We start from the raw sequence: 24702 nt of genomic DNA, 5'->3' as shown, positions 1-24702 counted from the left end.
GTGGGTTTTCGTGTGGGGAAAGAAAAAAAAAAGAAAAAAAAGGGGTTTGGGGGGGACCCCCCCCCCAAAAAAAAAAAAGGGGGTAAAAAAAAAAAAAAAAAAATTCGACCATTTGGCATTCGACCAAATGGTGTCGACCAATTGTCCTGTCGACCAAATGTTTTCGACCAATTGACTGGTAACCGCTAATAGCACCATGGCTACCTCCAACCTCGGAATGAGGCGCATAGACTGTAGCAAGTTTTTCTGATCAGACTGACAGTCTTTGATGTTTTTGTAGAGCTGTACTAGTGAGTTCAGGATGAAGTTCTGTGCCACTAATGTGAGAGGCCCAGGGATATTTGCTGGATCGAGCCATTAATCAAATGTGGGGAGAAGAGAGGAGTTGTGAAATTATGTGAGAATGATCATTCAGGTTGATACTCCATATGAGAATGTCCATCTAATGACTCTCCTTCCGCCAGCGCTGGCGTGTTGTTTGAGGGTTCATACATTTAAGGCAACGCGTTGAAGTCCAAATGGGTAGTATCAAATGTAGTGTTATCTAAAGCACTTAGTAAAATATCATCTGGAATATCTGTCATAGATAAAAGATCTCGATGAGTAGCCACCAATTATCCGTTGTTGCTTTCATTGTTCAGTGAGAAAACGTTCTCGCCCCCAGTTCTGGAGGATATTAGATCTTTGGCAGTCAATGTCATTTGGTTATAAGCTTCCTTCTATGTTAAATCTGCTTCATCTCCCTTTGGGGTTGCTACCAGCCTTCCTGGTTCCAAAGATAAAGCCAAATCAATTATAGAGAACAGAACCTATTTATCTTGTTTATCTTGTTTCAGAAAAAACATAGTCATTTTGTTGTTCAATTTCAGAGGGGGTATAGACTTTTCAAAAGGTAGCACACAGGTGGAATGTGACCATGTCCGGGCCAGACCATTTCGCTGCCGATGAATAGGCAGAAAGTCTTTTTCCCCCACCTACTGCAAATTGGAAAACGTGGCAGTCATAAGGGACACCGTGTTAGTATTAGGATTAACGGCATCCCCAGATCGGGCATCAGTGACACCCGTCTTGCTATCCAGAGCATACATTGTATGCCGTAGACAAAACGTCACACTTTGTCCAAGCTCCAGCACCCTTAAGCAGTTGTAAACTCTTGGTAAAAATAAAAGGTTTCTGTGAGAGACAGAAAGAGAGAAGGCTGCCAAAACCAAGCAAAACACAAAGCTCCGTGCACTCTCTCGTCACTCTCCCGCCTGTGTAGGATAATTAAATGTCACAACTCTCCAGACTACCAATGTTTATACATTTGCAGTCTCAAATACAATTGATAGCGAATTGGTCTTTGGTTGACAGTGTTTTTATTTTGATAAAGGTAATTTGGGTGCTGTTTGGTGGTGACTAGTAACACTCAGACTGCCGAGTGTGTCACAATTTATGAAGAACAGAATTTTCAAGTCACCTTCTAGCGCACCTGAAGTTAACGCTAACTATAGGTTAAATGATGTTCCAAAAATCATGTTTGTTGTATCATGAGGCTTTTTTTATTCCAAAAATGATCCTACAAAATTGTTCTTAGGGCACTACTATTTAAAAACAATTCTTGGAGGATCATTTTTGGAATAGAAAAAACCTCATGATACAACAAACATGATTTTTGGAACATCATTTAACCTATAGTTAGCGTTAACTTCAGGTGCGCTAGAAGGTGACTTGAAAATTCTGTTCTCCAGACTACCAAGGTGACGCAGCACAGATTTCACTTACTCACTTGCTGCTTAGAAATGTAATATATGTGCTTTTCATGCAGTGAGGCAACAGGGCAAAACCACCGGCCGAAAATAATGTATCTAAATACAATGTGTTATAATGACTGTGGCCCTCATTACGACCCTGGCGGAGATCGTGGTGCAATATGCACCATGGAGCACGGCGGAAAGCTGCCGATACCGCCATGGGGGTTGGCGGCTTTACCGCCCCATGCCGACCTTGGCGGGCGGTAAATCCCCATTCCCCATTTTACCCTTCCCCATTCCCATTTTTGCCCCATAGGGTATAATGGGAGTGGGGAAGGTGTTAATTACGCCACCGTAAAATACGGTGGCGTAATTAACAACAAGGTCCCGTAGCGCCATGGATTTCTCCGCCCGGAAAAACCAGGCGGAAAACGGCTCCATGGCGCTACGGGAACTCGTAGTAGGGCGGACGGGTCCGCCGCGAATACCGCTGGCGTAAACCCACTCCGCCAGGGTCCTAATGAGGGCCTGTGTCAAGTATAGTTATTGCAGATAATACTTCTACATCCACCAGCCTCACCTCGCCTCCGAACCTCCTGAGGAGTGACACGCTTCAGCTGTAGCTCCTCACAGCTTGATCTCAGACCTCATGGGACAGCGGAGGAAGTGGTTTAAACTGTGGCTTCATGGGGGATAAGCCATGATCCCTGCTACTCCTGCCGCCTCCGCGGCTCTGTCTCCAACAAGGTTGACAAGGTTGAGCATGGAGTAATCCTTTGTTCTGCGTCTATGATCCCTCCAGCCGATCATAGGATAGTCAGAGCTCAGAAGAGCTAGAGGAAAGGACTGTGTGGCGTCAAGCTGCACCATTCATGAACTGATACCTACTTCCAAAACCAAATGCCAGAACTCCGTCTCCACTTACCGATAGCAATAAGTGTTCTATGTGTTTAATCTGTATTCTTTCACTGGGCACCCACAGCACCCATGAAGATTGTATACGTTGTAGCTATACATTAACATGACACCGCCGGGCCTGTCTTAAAAGCCCCCGGACCTCTAGGTTCATTTGAAAAAAGTCCTTTCACTGGGCCTCCAACAATATGACGATCCTCTGACAGTCCATTCCCGTGCTGTTGAGAGGCCCCAGGGATCCCCTCCATAATACCCTCTGGTCCCATGTCATGTAGCTGGTGGTGTGGCCCACACTGGAAGTCATGGCAAGTTCGGGGGCATGATCACAGCTGTCTAATATAAGCATTTGTTTTGCAATAAAAATGTTGATGCACGTTTATTTCTTTAGCAATATTCTTTTTCGGTTTATTAGAAGGCTCTGGCAAAGAACATACACTAATATTTTATTTCAGCCTGCATGGAAAAGAATGTAAATACTTCACAAATTAAAAAAGATGTAATGACATATTCAAAACAGCATGTTCTAATACAGATGCATTTATTCTATCAAATTTCTAAATCAAATTGTTTATCTCTTTGATAGTATATTAGAAAGTTCTACTATTTATATGTTACAACCATTTGAGCAAAAAGAATACAAGTCTAACAGATGTGTGGCAGGGGTTAATAATTTACAGATACTGCCTTATTAGTTCTTGAACTTTTTTGTTAAAGTATGGTATTGTACATATAATTGTTGCTTGCTTTCTTTCAGGTTCATAGTGCGGGAATTCGCTTTTGATGAGAAGGAATTAAAGTTAGAAAAAGAGGAATTGACACGATTAGCTGCTGATAAGAAGCAACAGTATGTAAGTTTCAAATAACTTATCCTACAAAGTAGCATTTTTAAAGAATAAAGGGACCTGTCAGCTGCCACTTGTTTTGGCCATCATATGTTGTACATTCGATTGAGAAGTACAGAACACAGGCAAAAGAAATGTAATAGGGTATCGTTGAAGAAAATGAGAAAGGAATACAGAAAAAACAGAGGAAATGGACTATGTGATGTGATGGATATATGTCTGGAAATCTGGAAATGTAGTAATACAGTACATGGAAAGGGCAAGAACCGTCATGCTTTAAGTACCCACACTTTATTTGAAAGGTGCTTTGGGGGGAAAGAGTGGCACTTATAAGAAGTGGTACAATATTTGAATGGAAAGCCCTTTTAGGAATGTGCCTTCTTTTCAATATTGATGATGTTTACAGGGCCCCATATGTGTGCCCCATAGAGAGCAGCTGAAAGCTTGGGTTCTATACATTTCAATCACCTGATTAACCGCACTGCCACCAGACATTTTCCTTTTTAGCAAACCCATCTATTGCCCAAAGCTTTGCACCTTCCACCCAACCCACTTGCCTGGATCTGATCATTCCAATTTAGCTTACAGTTGTACCGAATGCCCAAATAACCATAGTTATCCACAACTTTAATAGTTTTACCAGCTAGTGTTGTTATAGCTTTACGTACCATCAGGGATAGCAAAACATCAATAAACAGCATCCAAGAGGAACATTTCAAAGGAAGACTGTGAATGAACTGGGGTCACTGATGTGTACATTTTATTTTTTTATTTTATACAAAAAAACTCTAAAACCATTCTCATGAAATACATTTCTTATGAAATCACACTCTTTGTGCTCAAGGAGTTAGTAAAGTGCAAATTCCTAAGGTGCATTTTTTCAATTAACATCCTCCATCAGATAAAAATCATATTCTTTGTATTGATTCCACATTAATATTACATCTTAGGCCAGTCTCCGACTAGTTGTTCGCAAACACCCCAATGCAATTTCTCCCCATTGTTTCAACACTTGGAGTGAAGCTGGTGTGACAGTGGGTGCATTCAATCACTGGTACTTCTAAGCCATATCCTGTCAACACCATGTGTTTCGGCCTCTTATCGAGGATCCAACCACCTCCTTATGTTCCTCTTTTTCATGTACATTGGCCTTGATCTGGACAAAAAACTATTTATAACATTGAATATGCACCTTGCATTTCCACTTAAAAGTTCTATTTTCAAGCTTTTCATCGCTGGAGTCTTGATCGATGGAGTCAATTCAACACATATTTATTAGTTCATGATTCTCCTCTCCCAGTCAGGAGTTCTCCATTCACCATGGCTGATTAGTTTGCCAACTTATTTTAACTAATATTCCTCCCTTCACTGTTCAATACTGGGGCACCAAATACCCCATTTTTGCCTCTTACTTAAAATCTTCCATCCCCTTCAACTGAACATCCTTTCATTTTTTCTTGCTTTATTTATTTGTGTTTTTCATTTTTTTTATGCACTAACATTTTTAGAGAGATCAACTTTGGTGTGAAAAAGCATATTTTATTATACTATTTTTTTAAATGTGTAATGAGTTTTGCATGTGAATTTGCTTTAGATTACATGTGTGTTGTAGGAAATTCTTCATACTACTTATGATGAATTTGTGTATTCTGTCTTTGCACATTTCTCCCTTTTAAAACTGTTCTACACTCTTTTTTTTCCTGCATACTTAGTTTTGATCACTAAGGTCCGTATTACAGCCTATCACATTGTCGTCATGGGGCAAATGCTTAACGGTATCATGGAAATCAATTAGGAGTGTCTAAGGGTACCAGCTTGGATCCTAGGCAACTCCCTTGGTGTCCCTGGGGATGGCCTTATGACCTCTGTTTTAGAGATCACAAGGACAGTGAGTGACATTGAGAAAACATGTCTCCTTTTTTCAGATCCATTATTATCTCCCCACCCAGCACCTCTGCAGTTTCCTACAGAAATAGCAGTCCTAATTTAATAGCATCTGCACCATATCTCAGATCACATTCATGATGCATAAAGAAATAGATGCAGATTGAGAAGGAGAACACAGAGAATAGCAATGGGTTCCCTGTGATCTGAGGGATCCCTAAGACCTGTTGTGCTGGACACATATCAAGCTATTGGAGCGGACTCATGTCCTGGTAGCTGTTGCGCGGCTAAGATAGAGGCAAGGAGTAGAGCTCCTTTATCATCATGACATTTCTGGTGTGGGAGTGGAGAAGAGGGCAGAAGAAGCAAGAACTCTGCACATTGCGGGAGTGACCCAAACAGGAGCCTGAGCCGGAGCTTCCTGTGTCCACCATACAGTAGGGAACAGAATTGGGTTTTGAATAATGGCTTCATATGGGCCGCGTTACATCATTACTTTCAGAAAACCAAATTGGGTAAAGAAATCCAACAAGTTGCAGTTGGTTCTGTAGGGTTAAAAATCATTGCTGGTTCACCAAAAGTACACAGAATACACAGTTGCATTTTGCAAGACATGTTCATGCTGGCAGTGTTCATTTTTTGTTTTTGTTTTTTGTTTGTGCCCAATGAAAAACCATGAACACTATCTCAAAAATATATGTCAGCCTTGCCCTGTAAAACATATTCTTTTCTATGCTACCTATGCCCACAACAGATCACGAGGCCTGGCAAAGAATAAATATACTAGGAACAGCCTCATTTTCATGTAGTCAGTGCCCAACATTTGCCAGCGTAGCCTGTAAAGTGCATGTTCATGCTGCCAATATTTATATTTATTCTATTTATATACAGGAGGAAAAATGCTCTTTTGATCACAAAAGAAGGTACAATAGATAAGAAATTGATTTGACGCGAAGCAGTGAGCTTCTTACAATGTGGTGAGTTTAAGGCACATTCTGAGCAGGATGTGGTGGGGAGGAAATGGAACAGTCATCGGGTACAACACATAAGTGGACATACATAAAGGACAAGAAACATTGGACATTTTTAAGTGCAGGTAACGGTAAGGCCAGCAGTGACCATGATGGGTGAAGTACTAGAGTGGAGGTAGAAAAGGTGAGGGACAGAGGCAGGTTAGAGGCAAAGGAAATATGTTAGCTATCAGGCAGATGATAGGTAGGTTAAATGGGTAACTCAGATGTGAGGCTTTTTAGTTTTGTTTAGAGCAAATCCATGTGGACTGTTTCTCGGATGTCCCAGGGAAGAGAATTCCATGCAAGTGGAGCAAGAAGAAAGAGCGGAAGCGAGAGGAAGCACAGTGAGGGCGAGGAGCCACAAGGGTAGTCAAGGAAGCAGAGCGGAGATTACGAGAAGGCTTTGTAGAGTTGGATAGAGGAGTATAGATACAGTGGTGCCTTACCATGGATAGATTTGTGAACACAGTGAAGAAATTTAAATCAGGCCCTGTTTTGCATCGTCAGCCATCCCGCCTGGTGACGGTATGAGGAAGAAGGTGTGAAGTGGGGAAGTTCAAAGAGAGTCCTGGTAGCAAAGTTAATGATCTTGTCTAGTGGTCGGAGTGTATGAAAAGAATCAGTGGAACAATATCCCCTGCTGTCCTGCTCCTGCTCCCCACAAACTCCATCGCTCACGCCCACTCACATGTGCAATCCAAAACCCCAAACACACCTGCTCTTTAAGGGAATGTTCAGTGCACTGCACTGAAGTGCAAGTTTGAACTTCTTCCTACACTTTTATTTAAAATCCAAATGAATACGGGAATGGTTTCTTTATTAAAATAAAAGTATAGGAACAGTAAAACCGCTCCCAACCGCCCCCAGCCACTTCGACCACTGATCTTGTCGGGAGGACAGAAAGCATAGTTGAGGACACCAAAGAGGATGCTGGCACAATAGTCCAGTTCAGAGAAAACACGAGTGGTTAAGAGATGCTTGGCAGTGTTGAAAAAAAGGAGGTGATTTATTTTCCTAATATTTAGGAGGTTGAGGTGAGCTGCTGTTCCAGTTTTGGAGATGAAAATAGAGAATGTGTGAGAAGCGTCATAGATGATGCTGAAGTTTCTAGCTGAAGAAGAGTAGGGGAGAGTGTCGGGTGGCAACTGGATAGGCAAAGGAAGGCATGAGAGAGAGAGAGAACCTTTGCAGGGAAGAAGGGCATTTTTAAGAGACAAAATCAGTTGCTTGCGAGACAAAAGAAGCTATTTAGTAAAATGAAATTATTTAATTGTAGTAACATTGTGAACTGGCTCCTTTTGAATGATTAATTATAAGCATATTGCAGTCATAATAAGAATGCTGCATTTGGCTTACTGAGCAAAGCACATTATCAAAACCTAAAATAACCATATAAATGATGTTCTGATAGAAGGTTATCATTAGAACAAGGACAGTTTGGCGCAATCCTTTTACAATCTTTCAAAATACCCATAAGAGAAAAGGGAAGTAGTTAAATTGTATCAATGAGGGTATCTGGATGCATAAAATCCTAGTGCAATTTGGGAACATAGGAATGATCACACATCTTTATAATTAACAAATATGTCTTTGATCAAAGTGCTTTAGGCTTGGGCTTGGTGTTTGTTTCATTTTTCACAACCCTAACATTAAAATGTTTTTGACCATATATACTCATTCGGAAAGCCTTGCGATTTAGATGTGAGGATAGGCATATGTCACTCCTTTGGGATGTAAACTGTCGTCCTGCTTTCTTTCTAATTTAGGTGACAAAAAGCACAATTTCAATTTTAGAAGAGGACGGACTGAGAGGAGTAGCCAATGCACAGACATACTTAAGAGAAATATGTATAGGATATGTTTGTTACACTATGCATTAGAGCTCTGCACCAATGGCACTGGTCATCGGACCACCATACAATCTCAGAATTTCACATTGTAAATTATTTAACTTTACTTAACATACTATGTCTGTCAGGGAATCACCCAGACATTGCGCGAAGCACTACTGACACACCGCGGATGGCTCACAATTATCACAAGGTCAGTTGATCCAAGGGATCACGCTCGTCATATTAACCAAGGGACTACACCCCCCACAATGCACACACCCACCAATCTAGGTGCAATGCGCTTCCAAGAATGCGCATGCACCCACGGTAATGCGAGTCTCCCCCGCGCATGCACTTTAACGCACCATGACCAGATAAATCACGCATGGCACCGAGGCACTAACAGCCAACAGGAGCAGGACGTATCTACGCCACCATAATCTACAAACCAGGTAAGCCACTCTACCCCTGGGACCACGCGGCGTGCCGCACCAGCCGGCCCCCCATCCAGGGCCGCCACCTTGTCACGACACTTAACAGTGTCTTAACCGAGACTCAGTCACACCGCTCCTCAGCCCTAGATACCACTAGCCCCATCAGAATTGTTAAATTTGCAATACAGGAAACAAATGCTTGCTACATGCTCCCACGCTACGGCCCAAACCGCGTTCACTAGGACCCGGCACAACCTACACTGATAGCCCAAGGTACATGATCACGGGCACAAAGATGCACAGACATATGCATCGTATATCGCAGTAGCCAAGGGCCAAGCACCTTGCGTTTCACTAAGAACGCTGCAGTGCATCGCATCACACACGAGAGCTCACCGCACAGGCACTTCGCAATCGACACGTGCACATGCACACTATGAAAAACGGCACTGTCACTGACGGCAATGCACTATCACGGGCAAACCCACTGCACATTGTGACAACCCACATTGATGCAACAACCCCCTCCACCCCGGAACTCCCATAAGGGGACCCAATCAATGCAGCAGGAGATATGCCCCACTTCTCATACCCGGCTCACAACCCGGGCCGTGGGAGAATATCTCCAATTTTTCTCCTAAACAAGGAGGACTCTCTTATGTTTTAAACAAATGCACCTCTACATTGCAGGGCCCATCAAGAGCCCAGCTGTTATACACAGAACAGACCGTATAAATACAACACAGGACCCCACATGAGGCAAGAAACCACCTGTAAAGACCGGTAGGGGGTGTCTGTACTTCCGCTCTCTGTATGGTAGAGGAGAGGCACAGAGGACCCCAGCCAAGATTCTCTATTATTGGTAACGTAGTCGAGCAATCAAGGCCTAGCTTCTCAGGAGGTGATGCAGGATGGTTATTAAGTACAGTGTAGTCCCCGAACCCCCACAAAGGAATGTCCACACACTGTATTACTGAAAACACAGTCTTTATATAATTAATATTCAAAGGTATGTGCACGATCACAATAACGCACTTTGTACTTGGAAGTCAATAATGATAAATATATACACGTCTAGAGTGGTACCACTAATGTTATCAAATCTCATTAAAGTGCATCAACTGTACGGTTAAAATGTCACACAGATCAATAACGAGTAAACCAGCAATAGAGATAGGCACGAACGTAAGATGGTTGAAACAATAGGCAGAATACTGGCCCCTACCTCTAGGCACAGTTCTGTGTGGAGATCCCCCCACCTGGGCAACCTGTAAATAAAGATATATAGCACAAGCTCAGTCCATGTATTGTCCGATAGTCTTACTTCTTCCTATTAAGGTTTTACCCCCCAATGTACCTGGTGGAGTAGAGTTCTCCGACGATGCGCTGACCGATCCTTCTTGAGTGCCTCCCTTTCAGGCGGTAGCCACGGATCGTCGAGAGGTGTCGGGGAACTTGGCGTTCGGTGTCGGGGAATCGACGGCCCTTCTTGAGTGCCCCCCCTTTAAGGCAGGAGTCACAGGTCGTCGAACGTCCGACGGTGAACAGGGTGAACTATGGCAGGGAAGTGGCAGCTTCGTTCCTAGCGGTGCTCGTCGACGACAGAGCGTTGGCGTCCTGCAAGGAAGAGGCGTGCGGGGCACCTCGGTGACAATAGTTCTGGACCGCAAAGAGATGATGAAGAACTGTGGCCCGGCAAGGGCGTCGAGTCGTCGGCGTCTCTGCGGTCTGTAGGTGGCGGGAAACCCACGGGTGGATGCTCCTCGGCGCGTCGACGGTCGGGCCTTCTGCAGCGGGAGACAAGCGGGTGACGATGCAGACGAGAGCGTCCAATGATCGATTAAAGTTCTTAGGAAAACGGGAGCACGGCGGCTCCGGTCGGCGACGGCGGTCGTCTACAGTGGCGGACAACAGTCCGAGTGCTTCTCCTTGGAGTTCCGCAGCAGTCCCCGTATCGGGTCGGCAGCCTGTCGTAGGTCTGTCTACCAGGGAGCGTTGGCAAAGATCAGCTGTGCACGATGGTCCCTCGTAGCTCGGGAAGAGGGCGCCTTACCAGGTCCTCTCTGGGTCAGTCCTCGGAGGCAGAGCAGCTTTCAGATTGTGAAGGAGAGCAACAGCAATTCTTCTCGTCCAGCTGGGCTTCAAGGTCAAGCGTCAGTTAATCCAGTTACTCGTCGTAGTGGACTTCAGCTTCTGAACACGATTCCTAGCAATGAGAGGTCCCCAGATATACTGTTGATCTCCCATTCATTCCGCTGGGTCACACTCAAGCATCCAATCACGACTACGGGCATTCATGCAGGCAGGTAGCCAATCAGGCACACAAGGTATTCGGGCCATTCCCTTCTCTCCAGACACTAACAACAAGTTATGTGTATTGGGACAAGTACCGAGCCATTCAGCACTCCAAGCTGCATTCATACCGGTTTCAGGCAGGGTTGTCTCAGTCATGGTGTCAGCCACCAGATACTAGACACCCACAACACAGAATGCATATTCGTCACACACTCTATTCACCCAGGTCCCACCCACAGGAGGTACCTACAACATACATCACCGGGAAGGTTCCAGCTAGTTTGACTGGGCCTTCACAACAACACCATATATGGCACTTCCATCCAACAGCCAGTCAAGGGGAAGGGACAGAGTCAGGGCTTCCCAGGACTTTGGGAAAACAAGGTAATGGGTAATAGAAAGCAAGAGGCCACCGGGGCCATCTTGTTTTCCATCAGGGATCAACTGATCCCAATGGCAGGGCCGGGGTATCCCAAAATGGAGGATACTCCGCGCACCTGTCAAATTCAGCATGGAGCTGCCACCAGCCCATACCCTGCTCTGTGGGTCACCCACAGGTGCCCAAAAACATACACTAGGGGCACAGGGTTGTACCCCCACCCATGGGTGCCATAAGGGTATCCCACGGGTCCATTCACCAAACCAAAAGAAAGAGAGCTGCACCGCCAGGAGTCCTACATGAACTCCTGCGCGGGAAACACGACAGAACACACGATAAAAAGCAGTAAAGGACAAGGATACGGAGGCCCTGTCCCTCCGATGCATTTCCAGCATCACACCACCTACAATAGGTAAGAGGACATCCCACCACCCCAATTAACATACTTGATCCAACTGTATTCAAGCCAACCTATAATTGCCATCGCAACCGCTCTCTCCCTCTTTCTTCCTACTATGTATCAACACAATGTATTGCCTGTACATAATCTGATGTACCAAATAATTTGTTATGTTATTACTAAAGCATATTGTGAACTTCCACTGAATCAAAAAACAATATTATGTCACCACACCATGCACCTTGCACGGGGACACATATATCATGTCACAAATGTCACCTCCACAAACAACTATGATTATATGTGCGTAATCTTAAACATGTGTCAGTCTTGAAAAAGACCCACGGGTCGAAACACGTGTCGGTTGACCTTAATTGGGACCATGAGTCCACACCAATAAACAACCTGTTAAATAAAATCCTGCACTTATCACAAAATGCAGAAAAACAGCGCGGAAAATCCATTCTTTATTAAAAAAAACACCCAACTTCGAGGTATCCAGGAAAAAAAACCTTTTTCGGAAAATGTAACAATGCATTGTAATGTAATCGAGTCTTACATAGCGCAAATTCGGCGGTTTTGGCAACCTCTTGCCGCTGGGTCCTTTATAAGAAGAGGGATGGTTGCAGGTAGTGGAGAAAAGAGGTAAAAGAAAGATGCCAAACCTGACCGGTGTATGTGGGCGGAACACCTTTCCTCTGTGTAAGCGTATATTTTAAGTGAGTTGAGTAAGGGTATGTATGTAGCAGGTGTGTTGACAGAGGAGAGGCCCGGGTGCTGTTATCCTGCTAAGGAGTTCTGCCATGCAATCCCAGAAAGGCTGAGGTGGGGTGTGGGCAGTTCTGTGGTGGGTTGGTAGATGAGGGGTGGAGTTTGCTGGGTGGAACTTCAGATACGGAAGGTATTGTTCAAGCAGTATCATGATACACACTGCATGCCTGATGCCCAGAATTGAAAATGATGAACAGAAGTGCACTGTTCTTACACCAATTAATGTCTGACTTCAGTCTCAGACAAAGTGTTCTCTAGCCATATTCTGCTTGCAAATGTACAGTGCCTTTTTATTTAGAAAGCCATATGCATCCATAAGAAGACCAGTACACCGTTTAACTCATAACATTTCTGTTCCAGGGGCCATTATTACGCTGGCTAAAGGTGAACTTCAGCGAATCGTTCATTGCGTGGATTCACGTGAAAGCATTACGAGTTTTTGTTGAGTCGGTTTTGAGGTAAGTCAACCAATCAGTGAACTGCATGTTAATGATTTACAGGCTCCAAGTAGTGACCAAACAATGTTAAGTAAGACATGAGAGTGTTGTACTCCGTTCATCCGCTCGCACACAGGCCTCAGGAATGACACGGAGCCAATGCTGCTGTGAACTGCTTTTATTCACTCCTAAACACCAACTGCCTTTTTCCCTCCAGCCCCCTCCCTTTCCTCTTTCCTTCCCGCTCTTTCCTCGTAGCTGCTCTTAAAGCGGCAGTGTCCCTTTTGTCCACGTACAACACCTCCCCCGTACTTAACAAGGGAGTCCAGTTACATCTGCTCGATGAGTCTCACTGGTTTCTTGATTGTCCTTGAGGGTCTTCCCGGTGATTCTCGACTTTCGCCAGTCGATTCCACTAGGGGCTCTGCTTCTTCTTCCTCGCTCTGGTTCTCGTCGAGTGTCTCTTGTGTTTCAGGTTCTTCCAGGTATAACCTCCTGAAGAACGAGGAGTTGCGGGTAATGTCTCCTAGTTTTCCGGTTGCTGTGACCATGGGCCCTTTGATGGCTGTGATTATTCGGGGTTCTGGGCTGTATCGAGTGTCCGTTTTCTTCCGTTGAGTTTGTCGCACTAAGACTGTTTGTCCGATTTCCAGTTGTTGTTCTTTCGCTCTCCTTTTGGCGTCAGCCCATTGTTTGGCCTTTCTCTTTTTCTCGGCGTCTCGTTCTCTGATTGTCGAGTCTTCTTCAGGTGTGTAGTCCTCCCATCTGGGTATGCGTGTTCTTGGTTGGTACCTCACCATGAGTTCAGCTGGCGGCTTCCCCGTGGCGTCATGTTGGGTGTTTCGGTAGTTTCGTAGCATGCTGCAGATGGCTTTTGGGTGAGGCGTCTGCTCTGCTGCTGCTTTTTGTCTGGTCAGTTTGATGGTGGCCATAAACCGTTCTACCATCCCGTTGGCCTGAGGCCAGAGCGGTGTAATCTTTTGGTGGAGGAATCCTAGGTGATTCGCGAAGTTTGCGAATTCCCGTCCTTGAAAGGGAGCTCCGTTGTCTGTCTTGACAACATTGGGGATGCCCCATTCACTGAATAGTTCATCTATTATAGGTGCAATCTCCATGAATGATGTCAAGGGTGTTTGCTTGACAAATGGGAATCTGGAGTATTCATCTATTACTACTAATAGGTAACCTCCCTCCTCTAGAGGTCCATAGAAGTCCATCGCAACTTTTTGCCAGGGTCTGGTCGGGAGCGTGGTTAGTTGTAGAGGTATCGAGTTTGGTCCTTTAGCTGCTAGTTGGCAGGGTCTGCAGTGTCTGAGCATGTCCTCTACTATCGTGTCCATATATGGGAACCAGACATAGTTCCTGAGGAATCTTTTTGTATTGTCAATTCCTCTGTGCCCTTCATGGGCCAGCATTGCTAGCGTTTTCCTTAGGTCCCTTGGTGCTACTAGCCTCTTCCCATGTAGCAAGAGTCCTTGGTCAGTTGCAATGAGTTCCTCTTCAATCTTGGCTAGCCGGTCAAGTTCTTTCGGGTCTGCGTCTTCTACTTCTGTTCCCCTTGTGCGGCGTTCCTTCCATTTGTTGGAGCGGGTGATAGAGATGGCGGCTCTGATCGTTGGGTCAGCTTTGCTCCTTTCTTCGAATGTTGAGGTCGAGATGGTAGGTGGCATGGCATTGGATGACAGGTACGAGATGTATTCAGTGGCCTCACGTGCCAGGGTGTCGTCTTCGTCTAGTAGGTGGTGTCTGGATAGATAGTCCGCTGGGTTCGCGTCTCCTCCTGGTTTATGGACAATAGTGTAATCGTACTCTTGCAGTCTTATTCCCCATCGCTCTATGCGGGGTGGCATTTTTGTTTTGGGGTTCCCGAAGATGGATATGAGGGCCTGGTGGTCTGTCACCAGGGTAAATCTCCTGCCAATGATGAAATGGTGGTATTTCTCGCATGCCCATACTGCCGCCAAGCTTTCCCTTTCTGCTTGTGAGTATGCTTTTTCCGTGTGTGACAGGGCTCGGCTGGCGTAGGCAACTATCGTGTGATGGGCGTTGTCTGCGGAGTTGGTTTGGGCAAGGATGGCTCCCAATCCTACTGGACTTGCATCAACTGTGATAATGGAATGCCAGTCTGGACGAAAATACGCCAGTTGTCTGTTGCTAGTGAGTCCCTTTTTTATAGTCACGAATGCTTCCTGGCAGGGTGCGTCCCATATGAATGGTTGGTTCTTCTTTAGGAGGTTGCGGAGTGGGTCAGTTGTTGTGGCGTAGTTTGGGAGGTAACGCGCACAATATCCCGCCATTCCTAACAGGGAGCGTAGCTCTGCCGTGTTCATGGGTGCTTGGAGATCAGTGATGGCCTTGATCTTGTCTGGGTCTGCGGTTATGCCTTTATTTGAGAATATGTGTCCAAAAAATTTTAGGCTTGATTTGTTGATGTCACACTTGGACTCGTTGAGTGTCAGTCCTGCCTCTTGTAGGATGGAGCAGATGGTATTCAGGGCTCTGTCGTGTTGCTCTTGATCCCTTCCAAATATCAAGATGTCGTCACTATAATTTAGTGCGTTCATCTCCGACGCTATGAGGCGTCTGATGGTCTCCTGGAAGATCTCTGCCGCAGACGATATGCCGAAGTTTAGCCTTTTGTATCGAAATAGCCCGTTGTGCGTTGCAAACGTGGTGATAGGTCGTGATTCTGGGTCCAGGACGAGCTGATGGTAGCCCTGGTTGAGGTCAAGCTTTGAGAAGAACCTCGCCTGGTTTAGCCTGATCAGCATGTCCTCTAAGCTTGGGCCTGGGTGCCTTTCCCTCTGGATGGCGGTGTTTGGGATGCGCATGTCCACGCATATTCGGAGACGACCGTTATCCTTGGGAACTATTACTATTGGCGATACCCATGGTGTTGGTCCTTCTGCTTTCTCTATGATGTCGTTGAGAAGAAGGTGTTGGATTTCTTTTGACACTTGTTCTTGAAGGTGGAAACCCACTTTGCGTGGGTGTTGCGATACAGGTCGGATGTTCTCGTCGATGTGTAACTTGATGTGTGAGCCTTTCAGCATGCCCACTCCCTCGAACAGCTTGGGGAATTTGTTCTTGAGATCTTCTTTCGCCAGTGGTCTGTCTATCATTGTTCTGATGGACTCGTGTGGGAGTGGTAGTCCTTCGATTACCTCCGATTGGTCGTAGTGTAGGTCAATCAGGGCAAGGGCATTAGCCGTCCGATAGCTGAGAAGACAGCGGCCGATAGACGGGCTCCTTATGACGTGTATCGTGGCAGTTGTTGTGATGTCCCTGTGTCGTAGATCACATTGAAATTTTCCTTTGGAGGTCATGGGTTGGGCTGCTCCCCATTGAAAGATGTGTGTTTTGGATTCTTGTAGAGGGTAAGCAGAGGCCACCTCACGGTAGATGTCCTCGTTCATGACATTTACCGTCGCTCCTGTGTCGACGATGAATCTGTTTTTAACGTTTCCCATCTGGATCGTTACTCTGGGAGCTGAGGTGTCTTCAGCTTCTACACTGAGAAGGCATACGTATTCTCGGTCGTATCCATCTTGTAGGTATGGAACCTGTTCTGCTCCTCCCACCTGGTATTGTGGCGGGGGGTTGAGGTATGACTCTCTGGCTTGCCCGAGGGGGTTTAGTGTTTCCGTTTTGTAGTTATCCTCTCTCTCTAGCTCTTGCATGAAGTCACTCTGGTGGGTATCGTATAGTTCGTGGTCTTTCCTATCCGGCTCTATTCGAAGTCCTTCTAGGGCTCTCACCGTGTTTGGGCGCTGATATGCATTCATGGGGGGTGGCGCGTTCCTGTCTGTCTGGCGATGTGGTTCCGGGTGTGTGTCCACCATGCGGGAGCCAGGTCGTGGGCGTGTTGATCCTCCTTCCGGTAGTAGTTCCTTGCACATCACCTGGAAGTGATTTTCCATTCCGCATCTCATGCAGCGTTGCCCGATGGCGGGACATGGGCCTCTGTGTGGATACTCGAACCCACAGCGATAGCATTGACGGTCGCTTTGTGTCCGTTGCGTTGGGTATCTCGGATTTGTCCTTGTCTGCGGGGTTGGTTGGCGGGCGTTGGGGTGTATTGCTGCGGTTACCTCTCCTTTCTTGGGGTTCTCAATGGCTGCTGCCTGAATGTCCACTCTTTCGTAAACTCTGGCTAGGTCCAGTACCTCTTTTAGGGATAGGGGTTTTTTTAGGAGGTGTTTCCGGAACATCGAAGATACGCAACCTTCTATTATGCGTAACCTAATGGCCTCTTCGTCGTTAAAGTTTGCGAAGTCACACTTTGATATCTTCCGTTGGAGACGTATGACGAATTCTCCTATTGATTCGTGAGGGAGTTGGCCACATTGGTTAAATGTGTATCTCTCGTAGTCACGGTTGGGTGAGATTACTAGTTTCTCATTTATGGCTTGCAGGAGCTTTGCGTATGTAGTACGGTCCTGTGGTGCAATGGTGCGTATGATGTTTTTAATTTCTCTCCCTGCGACATTTGCGAAGATACTTAGTATGTTGGGAGGTTCTTGTGTGCCAATGGCACCCACAAAGTCTTCAAATTCCTCCATTCATTCTTCCCATCGTTGGCCCTGGTCATGGTGTGGGTTTAATGTGAATGGGGCGGGTCTCCTCATTAGGCTTGCGTGAGATGATGGTGCCGCTGGCGGTGGTGGTTGGGCGATGGGGTCCTCCGCTGCTGGGGCCGACATGCTGTTGTCACTTATTTCGTTCTGGTAGGGTATGTGGCACGTGGCCGTTGGTCACGGCTGCTTTTGGCGCCGTGTGTTTCCGTGCAGGTCCCGGACGTGAGGCACAGGCTTTCTCTTTATGTGGTGTGTCTCACTCCGTCGTGTTCTAATGTCCCTTGGGGGGGGGTCCTTTCTTCTGGGTGATTTCCGTGGTATTTGTGGGTGTCACTTACGGGAGACACGGGTTCCCCTTTGCTGTCGTGGTAGTCTCTGTTGTCTGCTCTATTTATGTGTCACGTGGGGAAAGCGGGGATTCGTAATGCTACCCCCGTAATACTGTCTCTTGGGGAAACTCTGGGTTTCTCTATCTGTGATGTTTTTCTTTTTTTTTTCTTTTAATGTCACGTGTGGGGGACACGGGATTCCCTTTCAGTGCTATGGTGTCACCCCTTTCCCCCGACCCCTTACTTGTGGCTGTTGATGCGGTCCACGTTGCGGGCGCACGGGGCCCCCGTCCTTCTGCCTGCCGGTCCTGCCGCGTGGTGCCGGAGGGTAACGGTCGCTCACTCCTGGGCTGATCCGCTGCTGGCTCTTCTGTCTTGGGCGCACGGGCCCTTCGATCTTCTGGCGCTCTCCCGAGCTTCGGTCGGGCTGGTCTGCTGCTGGCGGGCCTCCGCTGCTGGGCTCTTCGGTCCTGGGCACACGGGCCCCTCGATCTTCTGGCGCTCACCTGAGCTCCGGTTGGGCTGGTCTGTTGCTGGCGGGCCTTCGCTGCCGGGGTCTTCGGTCCTGGGCACACGGGCCCCTCGATCTTCTGGCGCTCACCTGAGCTTCCGGTTGGGCTGGTCTGCTGCTGGTGGGCCTCCGCTGCGTCGCGCGGACCACGGTGGTAGGGCTCACGGGCCCTACGTATTCCTGAGCTTACGGGCTCTGTGGCAGGGCACACGGGCCTCTGCGCGTTTGGCCTGCTGGGCACACAAACCCTCTACGGGCACGCAGGCCACGCGATTGTTGGGCGCACCCCCCGGTTTCGGCAGGGCACACGGGCCGCTGCCCCTGGTGAGGCACACAGGCCCACCTAAACTGCCGGGCACGCAGGCCCTCCAACAGGGCGCACGGGCCGCTGTTCTGTTCTGGAGCACTTCGCTCCCCAAATCTGCGAGGCTTACAGGCCTACCGACAGGGCACACGGGCCCCTCTGGACTGCTGGGCTCACGACCCTCCTTCTACTGCTGCCGGCACGCGACGATTCGCATGGGCTTCGTCGCCAGTGTTGTACTCCGTTCATCCGCTCGCACACAGGCCTCAGGAATGACACGGAGCCAATGCTGCTGTGAACTGCTTTTATTCACTCCTAAACACCAACTGCCTTTTTCCCTCCAGCCCCCTCCCTTTCCTCTTTCCTTCCCGCTCTTTCCTCGTAGCTGCTCTTAAAGCGGCAGTGTCCCTTTTGTCCACGTACAACAGAGAGCAGTCTGTTCAATATGAGGCTGTAACTTTATTGTGCCTTTTTTAAAACAAGTTTCCCTTTTCCAATATTGACAAAGTGTGCAACAGGTTTTGGACTTTTTGTTAGGAGAATCGTTAGTTTGGTCTATTTGCACCTTGATGTTGCCGTGGTAACTTTGACTTTCCCAACATTTGTAGTTGGCCTTTTTATAGATTGTAACCTAACTTATTTTAAATTAAATTAAATTCCACTGGTGAGTGCGGGTATAGAATGCAAAAGAACACACAAAGGATGAGTTTCAACATTCCTTACTTTAACACCATTGGGGTTGTCTGAAAAGAGAGTAATAAAGAAAAATGAATAGGTAACCTAGCTAAATAGTCACATTTTGGCAGGGGAAAACAAAGGCAATAGTGGCGTGAGGAACTGCCACTGTGTCTTGACCTGGCCTCGTCACCGCTTACTAGGATCCCAGTGTCGCTCTTGCGGGCTGTCCTCATCATCGAATTGCGGTTCTGGATTGGACACATTCCTACAGGTTCAAGGGGTAACAACTAATAAGCATTGACAATGCCAACCGTTTGGGATTTTGTGTAGGAATGGGGAAGGCACTTGGTCTTAGCTGCCCATTGATGGCAGCAGGTGCAAAATGGTGAAAATGGTGCAGTTATCTGGGAATCTAATAGCAGTGCCTGGAGAATGCCCAATACTCAAACCAACACAGGACTTCAGTGAAGGACACAAATAGTGCTTATAAATCGAGTGGCAGAAAGCAGACATGTTTAGAGATTTGTATCATACCAGTAGCGTGTGTACTGCTCCAATTAAGTCATTAACTCTCAGAAGACTACTTTGAAATACCACTGGCAGGCACTTCGAGCACAAAGTCTGATGGAAGGGCTTGATTAAGCGTGCTGGAAGAGTTCCCATGAGGAGGTGGTTTGGGGGCGGGGAGGGGCAGGAACTGGGTGGGAATGGCCATAGGGATTAGCATGGCCAGGGGCAGGCAATGGGCAGGCAAATAACCCTACAGCTCCTTTAAGCTTTGCGTTGCTCCTCATATGCCATTTCTCACTATCTATACTGTGATGCAGTACTTTAGGCTTAACATTGTCGCAAGCGACACCTAATAGCCCATACTAAAAACTAAGAGGAATATAACTTTGTCTGAGAAGTGTCCTACACGCGGCCGCATGCCTCATCAAGGGTCTCCGCAGATACAAACACATCACCCCAACCCTCATCGACCTTCACTGGATCCCACTGCATGCAAGAATCCCCTTCAAGTATTGCTGCATCATCTATATGGCAGTCACCCTCATGTCACCCAGCTACCTCGCGGAGAAACTCGGCCTCTCCGGGGGACAACGCACCACCAGAAGCCAGGACACATTCAGACATGAAATCCACTTCTGCAAAAAGGAAAGGAACAGAAGACAAGCCTTCTCTGCCTACACCCCAAGACTATGGAACCTCCTCCACATCAGCATCAGACTTGTCCCCACACTCCTACAATTCAGTAAAGAACTCAAGACCCACCTCTTCAAGGAGTCTCTCCTCCTCAATAGCTAAGCCATCATGCCGCCTCCTGTGCCACCCGACTCAGTAAATGCCAACTGCCGCTCTCCTCCCTGCCACCCTGTACAGCTGTACCCCTCCTCTCTGCCCCTGTGCATCCTACACCCGCTGTATATCTGTACTGTTGTATACCTCTGTAATAATAAGTCTAAAAGTGTCAGTATGAGGTTCAACAGAACAAAAGTCTGGGTTGTATTGTAAGAGGACTTAGAGTTTAGTCTTAATGGCCGATTCCACATTTGTCCAACAAAAAACGCATTTCCAGGGCTATAGCCCCGTCTCTGGTCCTTACCGAAATCACGCTTAGTCACAGCATATCTATAGTACCCAAGCACACTTTCTTTAGTTGCTCACTAATGTGTTCCTTAGTTCAGGAAGATGCTTCTTAGATGCTCATTTGCTCAGATATTATAACCTTTAAGCTGTAGGTCACCTTCTCAGGCTCCTCATTAATAGTGATGCACTATTGGACTCAGGATTATTTGAGTGCAGGGGAATGGAAAGCTTCTTTGATATCCCCAGTACCTGGTGGGAAACAGCGGATGTAGCGCCAGGCTATTAAATCATTCAGATATCTGTGCGTTCTGATACTATATGGTAGCATTGACTATCAACACATATGCTAGAATTGTTGAGCATTAGGCGACTAACTCAAGAGGGAGCACTCTGCAAACAGATCATCACTGAGGTTTTTTATCTGCATTACATTTATGATGTCTCTCGACCCTTGTCATTCGATGTTTTTCAGAGACACTTTTAGAGTGCTTAATGTTGTATTTTAGGTCATCTGTGTTTGTAAATTGTTATATGCTGTTGGTTGTGAGTTACTAAAGATAAGCACACATGGTAACCTTCCGCCTTGTGGTTTATAAGCGTTTGTTTGATGTGTTTTATGAAAAGAAAATGTATGAAAAAATATTTTTTTTATATGAATAAATTGAATCAATTGGTATAATTGGAGCTAGACGAGTACTGCGTCCATTTTTTCAGGACGAACAGTGCCAGGAAAACCAATCACCCGACTTTGCTAATGAGAGAAACGTGTACAGGCTGCAGTAGATCTTTCTCCTCCTTGTATCTACATAATATTGTTCTCTGCCAATTGAGTCTAGAGCCCTGTATGTCATTAACGGCCTTGCCCGTTAATAGGTTGTACCATAATCTCCTTAATAGGGAGATCAAATTGCAAAGTCAGGAAGGCATGATCACTATATGACGTGAAATGCACTTTTAGGGATGTCATCCATTTCTAAAATTAGATGATACAAAGAAATAACCTAAAGTGGAAGCATCCCTCCTGGTATATTTGCCTGGGATATCCCGATATGAACAACCATTTACATATGTATATCCCAGTGAGCAAAGAAACATTGCCCAGCCTCTCCCCCCTTCCTGGTTCCTCTATGTTTGCATTCATTTTGCAAGGGTGAATGCTTCTATTGGACCATTATGTACGGTATTCGCAGAAATTCCTGAGGGACACCTTGCATTTAGATCTCCACAGATCAGGCCTCCAGATGAACAGAGAACCACTTCTCCATCATTGTAGACAGGCCATGCATAAAGGCAGATAGTAAAGAAGGTAACTGTGGTACATAAAGGTTACTTATAAGGACGGGGTTCTCTTCCGCCATGTGCCTGTTACTCTTAAGTTCAATTGTTTGTAATTGCAATTGTATTTGGTTATTTATAATGTGCTTAATACCCAGAGGTTTCTAAACACGGACCCAGGGAACGAACCTGTGTCGCTCTGCATCATCTTGCTTCCAAGGCGAGCACGTTGCCCCTGAGCTGTCCTCCCAGCCTGGAGCTTGTATATAACCTCCTAAAATATGTTCCATTAATATTTGAGCAGTCCAGTTATTATTCACAGCCAGCACGAGGCCAACAAGGGGTCATCCTTTGGATCCTTGTTTTGCCAAGGAGCATGATGTCTCATATCTATCAAAATAGACCGCAGGAGTAAGCCTTGTCAGCAATTATATCATGCTGCATTAGCCATCTCTGCAGTCTTTGATTAAAAAGAGATTATGGGCCCTCACACTCTTAGACAGCAAAAATGTTTACACAGAGTGGTTTGACGATCAGGATCAAGGTGCAGGACCAATCCTCAGCGTACCGGGGAGCCAAAACCAATCTTTCATAGTTGACAACTGAATTTCTATTTTAGAGTTTCCTGCTTGTCTCACATGACATCTTCCTCCTCCCCTTTGTATTCAAATGTATTGCCATTTTCAACTAATTAATCGTTAAGGCCTTCCATTCAGTTTGATCACTTGGAGCTGGTTCATCCTCAAATGTTGTACATTCTGGAAAATCATTTGGTGATTAAACGAGATTTGAGGGAAACCAGGCTTCGGTTCAGTTTGGCATCACTGTGAAACGTGATCAAATCTATGTGTGCCGTAGCGGAGGTACCAAATGCCCGCTTACAGCCACGGTGCAGCCCGAACCCTGCGGTTGTGGTGCCCCCAGTCTCCTCATGGTGTCTCACTCCAGCACAAGGGCGGCCGTCTCCATGCCTTCCATGGCATCCTTCTGCAACGGGGAGGCCTCGCCCTTAGCAGGTAAGCAAGGACTGCGAGGGGGCCTGCTCACATCATGCTGGCACCACTCGGGGTGTTCGGGGGTGGGCTCCCTCCACCCCTCACTGGGCCTAAAAGCAGGCCCTGTCAGAAGAGGTAGGACAAAGGTTCAAGTGGCAAATGTATAAAGAGGTAGGACAAATGTTCTACAGCATGAATGTAAAGAGGTAGGACAAAGGTTCCACAGCCGAGGCGTGTTGTGTGAAAAACTGTTTCTGCTGTATTTCTCTTTTGCTTGTGGAACATCTCTTAAAATCCTCATGACTTTGGGTTATTCATTTTCCACCTGAGATTTTCAATTTGTCTACCAAGTGGATGGGCTTGCCAATGTGTATCACTTTCTAAATGAGACAACCTATTCTAAACACATGGTATCCTCCAGAGACAGCCAAAGTAGGGTTCTTATCACAGGATCGTATATCCTCATACCAGATACCAGATATCAGTTTGGCTGCTGGGTGAAATGCGATATCCATTAGGGCTGGTACATTTTTCATATGCCCTTTAGTAAGGCATTTCCACCCGTCACCCTGAGCAACTACTCAGCCTGCACCACATTTCATAACCTTTTGTTGTTTCTGGTCCTTTTGTAGTACATTTTAAAGCTAAGTTCAGGATAAGAAAAAACAATTTGGCAACCTCTGATAAAAGAGAAGTAAAGGGCTTCAACTTAATAATAATAATTTAGCATTTATATAGCGCTACGTACCCTCATGCATCTGAGCGCTGCTTATCATTACCCACGGTGTGTGGTGCTCATTTATCGACCTCGGAAGGATGAAAGACTGCGTTTGGCCCCGCCGGGATTCGAACCTGCGTCAGCAGGTTCTGCACAGATGTTTAAGCGAGCTGTGCTATCAGACCAGCTTCATGGCCATTAGCAATACCTGAAAAGTGGGCTTATTCTACCCAGAGGAAACCTAAATAAATGCTTTCTTTGATGGATTTCACTCCAGAGAGCCAGACGTCCATGCAGAGACAGAAGCCACCATTGCCTCAGTGCTGGCAAGTCATCCTTCCGGCCATGGACATCAGCTGCAGACGGCACCTTGTATTATATTGTATTGTATATGGATTTATAAAGCTCAGCAAATACCTGGTGGCATCAAGGTGCTAAATCCTGAGAGGGCGAGGCAGCAATCGACATTAGAACAGCAGTGTTTTAAGCTGTTTGCGAAAAGTGGCAAAAGCAGGGATGCCCCGTATATGAAGAGGAAGGGCATTCCACAGAAATTCGACATGATACATGGCGCAGTGAACAATACATAAAATCTTAAAATTCACCCGGCTTCAGGGTCAACTGCATGTCATCCGGAAACTGATGGATAGAGACGCCACTCTCCCCCATCAAACCCCACAGCGATTCCACAAAGATGTTGAACAGCAAAGGCAACGTGGAATAGTGCAGATTTGCATGTACTCTCTATGACGAATGATGAAATTATGTTATGCAATGAACGAGGGCCCACAAC

The 24702-nt window shown here is 46.4% G+C and overlaps 1 protein-coding gene across 1 annotated transcript in view; it reads left to right on the top strand.

The window, feature by feature from the left end:
• ATP6V1C2 (ATPase H+ transporting V1 subunit C2) overlaps positions 1–24702 on the top strand; it is a 462596-nt gene that overhangs the window by 400190 nt on the left and 37704 nt on the right. Inside the window, exons 10-11 of the mRNA XM_069605972.1 lie at positions 3403–3496; positions 12859–12956. Of these exons, the coding sequence (XP_069462073.1) occupies positions 3403–3496; positions 12859–12956 (192 nt within the window). The remainder of the gene's footprint in view (positions 1–3402; positions 3497–12858; positions 12957–24702) is intronic.

The sequence above is a fragment of the Ambystoma mexicanum genome, chromosome 4p (genome assembly GCF_040938575.1).
Source record: "Ambystoma mexicanum isolate Mex_15411 chromosome 4p, UKY_AmexF1_1, whole genome shotgun sequence".
NCBI classification, from domain to species: domain Eukaryota; kingdom Metazoa; phylum Chordata; class Amphibia; order Caudata; family Ambystomatidae; genus Ambystoma; species Ambystoma mexicanum.
The sequence above is the reverse complement of the archived record's forward strand: the minus strand, read 5'-3'. Positions and strand labels throughout refer to the sequence as shown.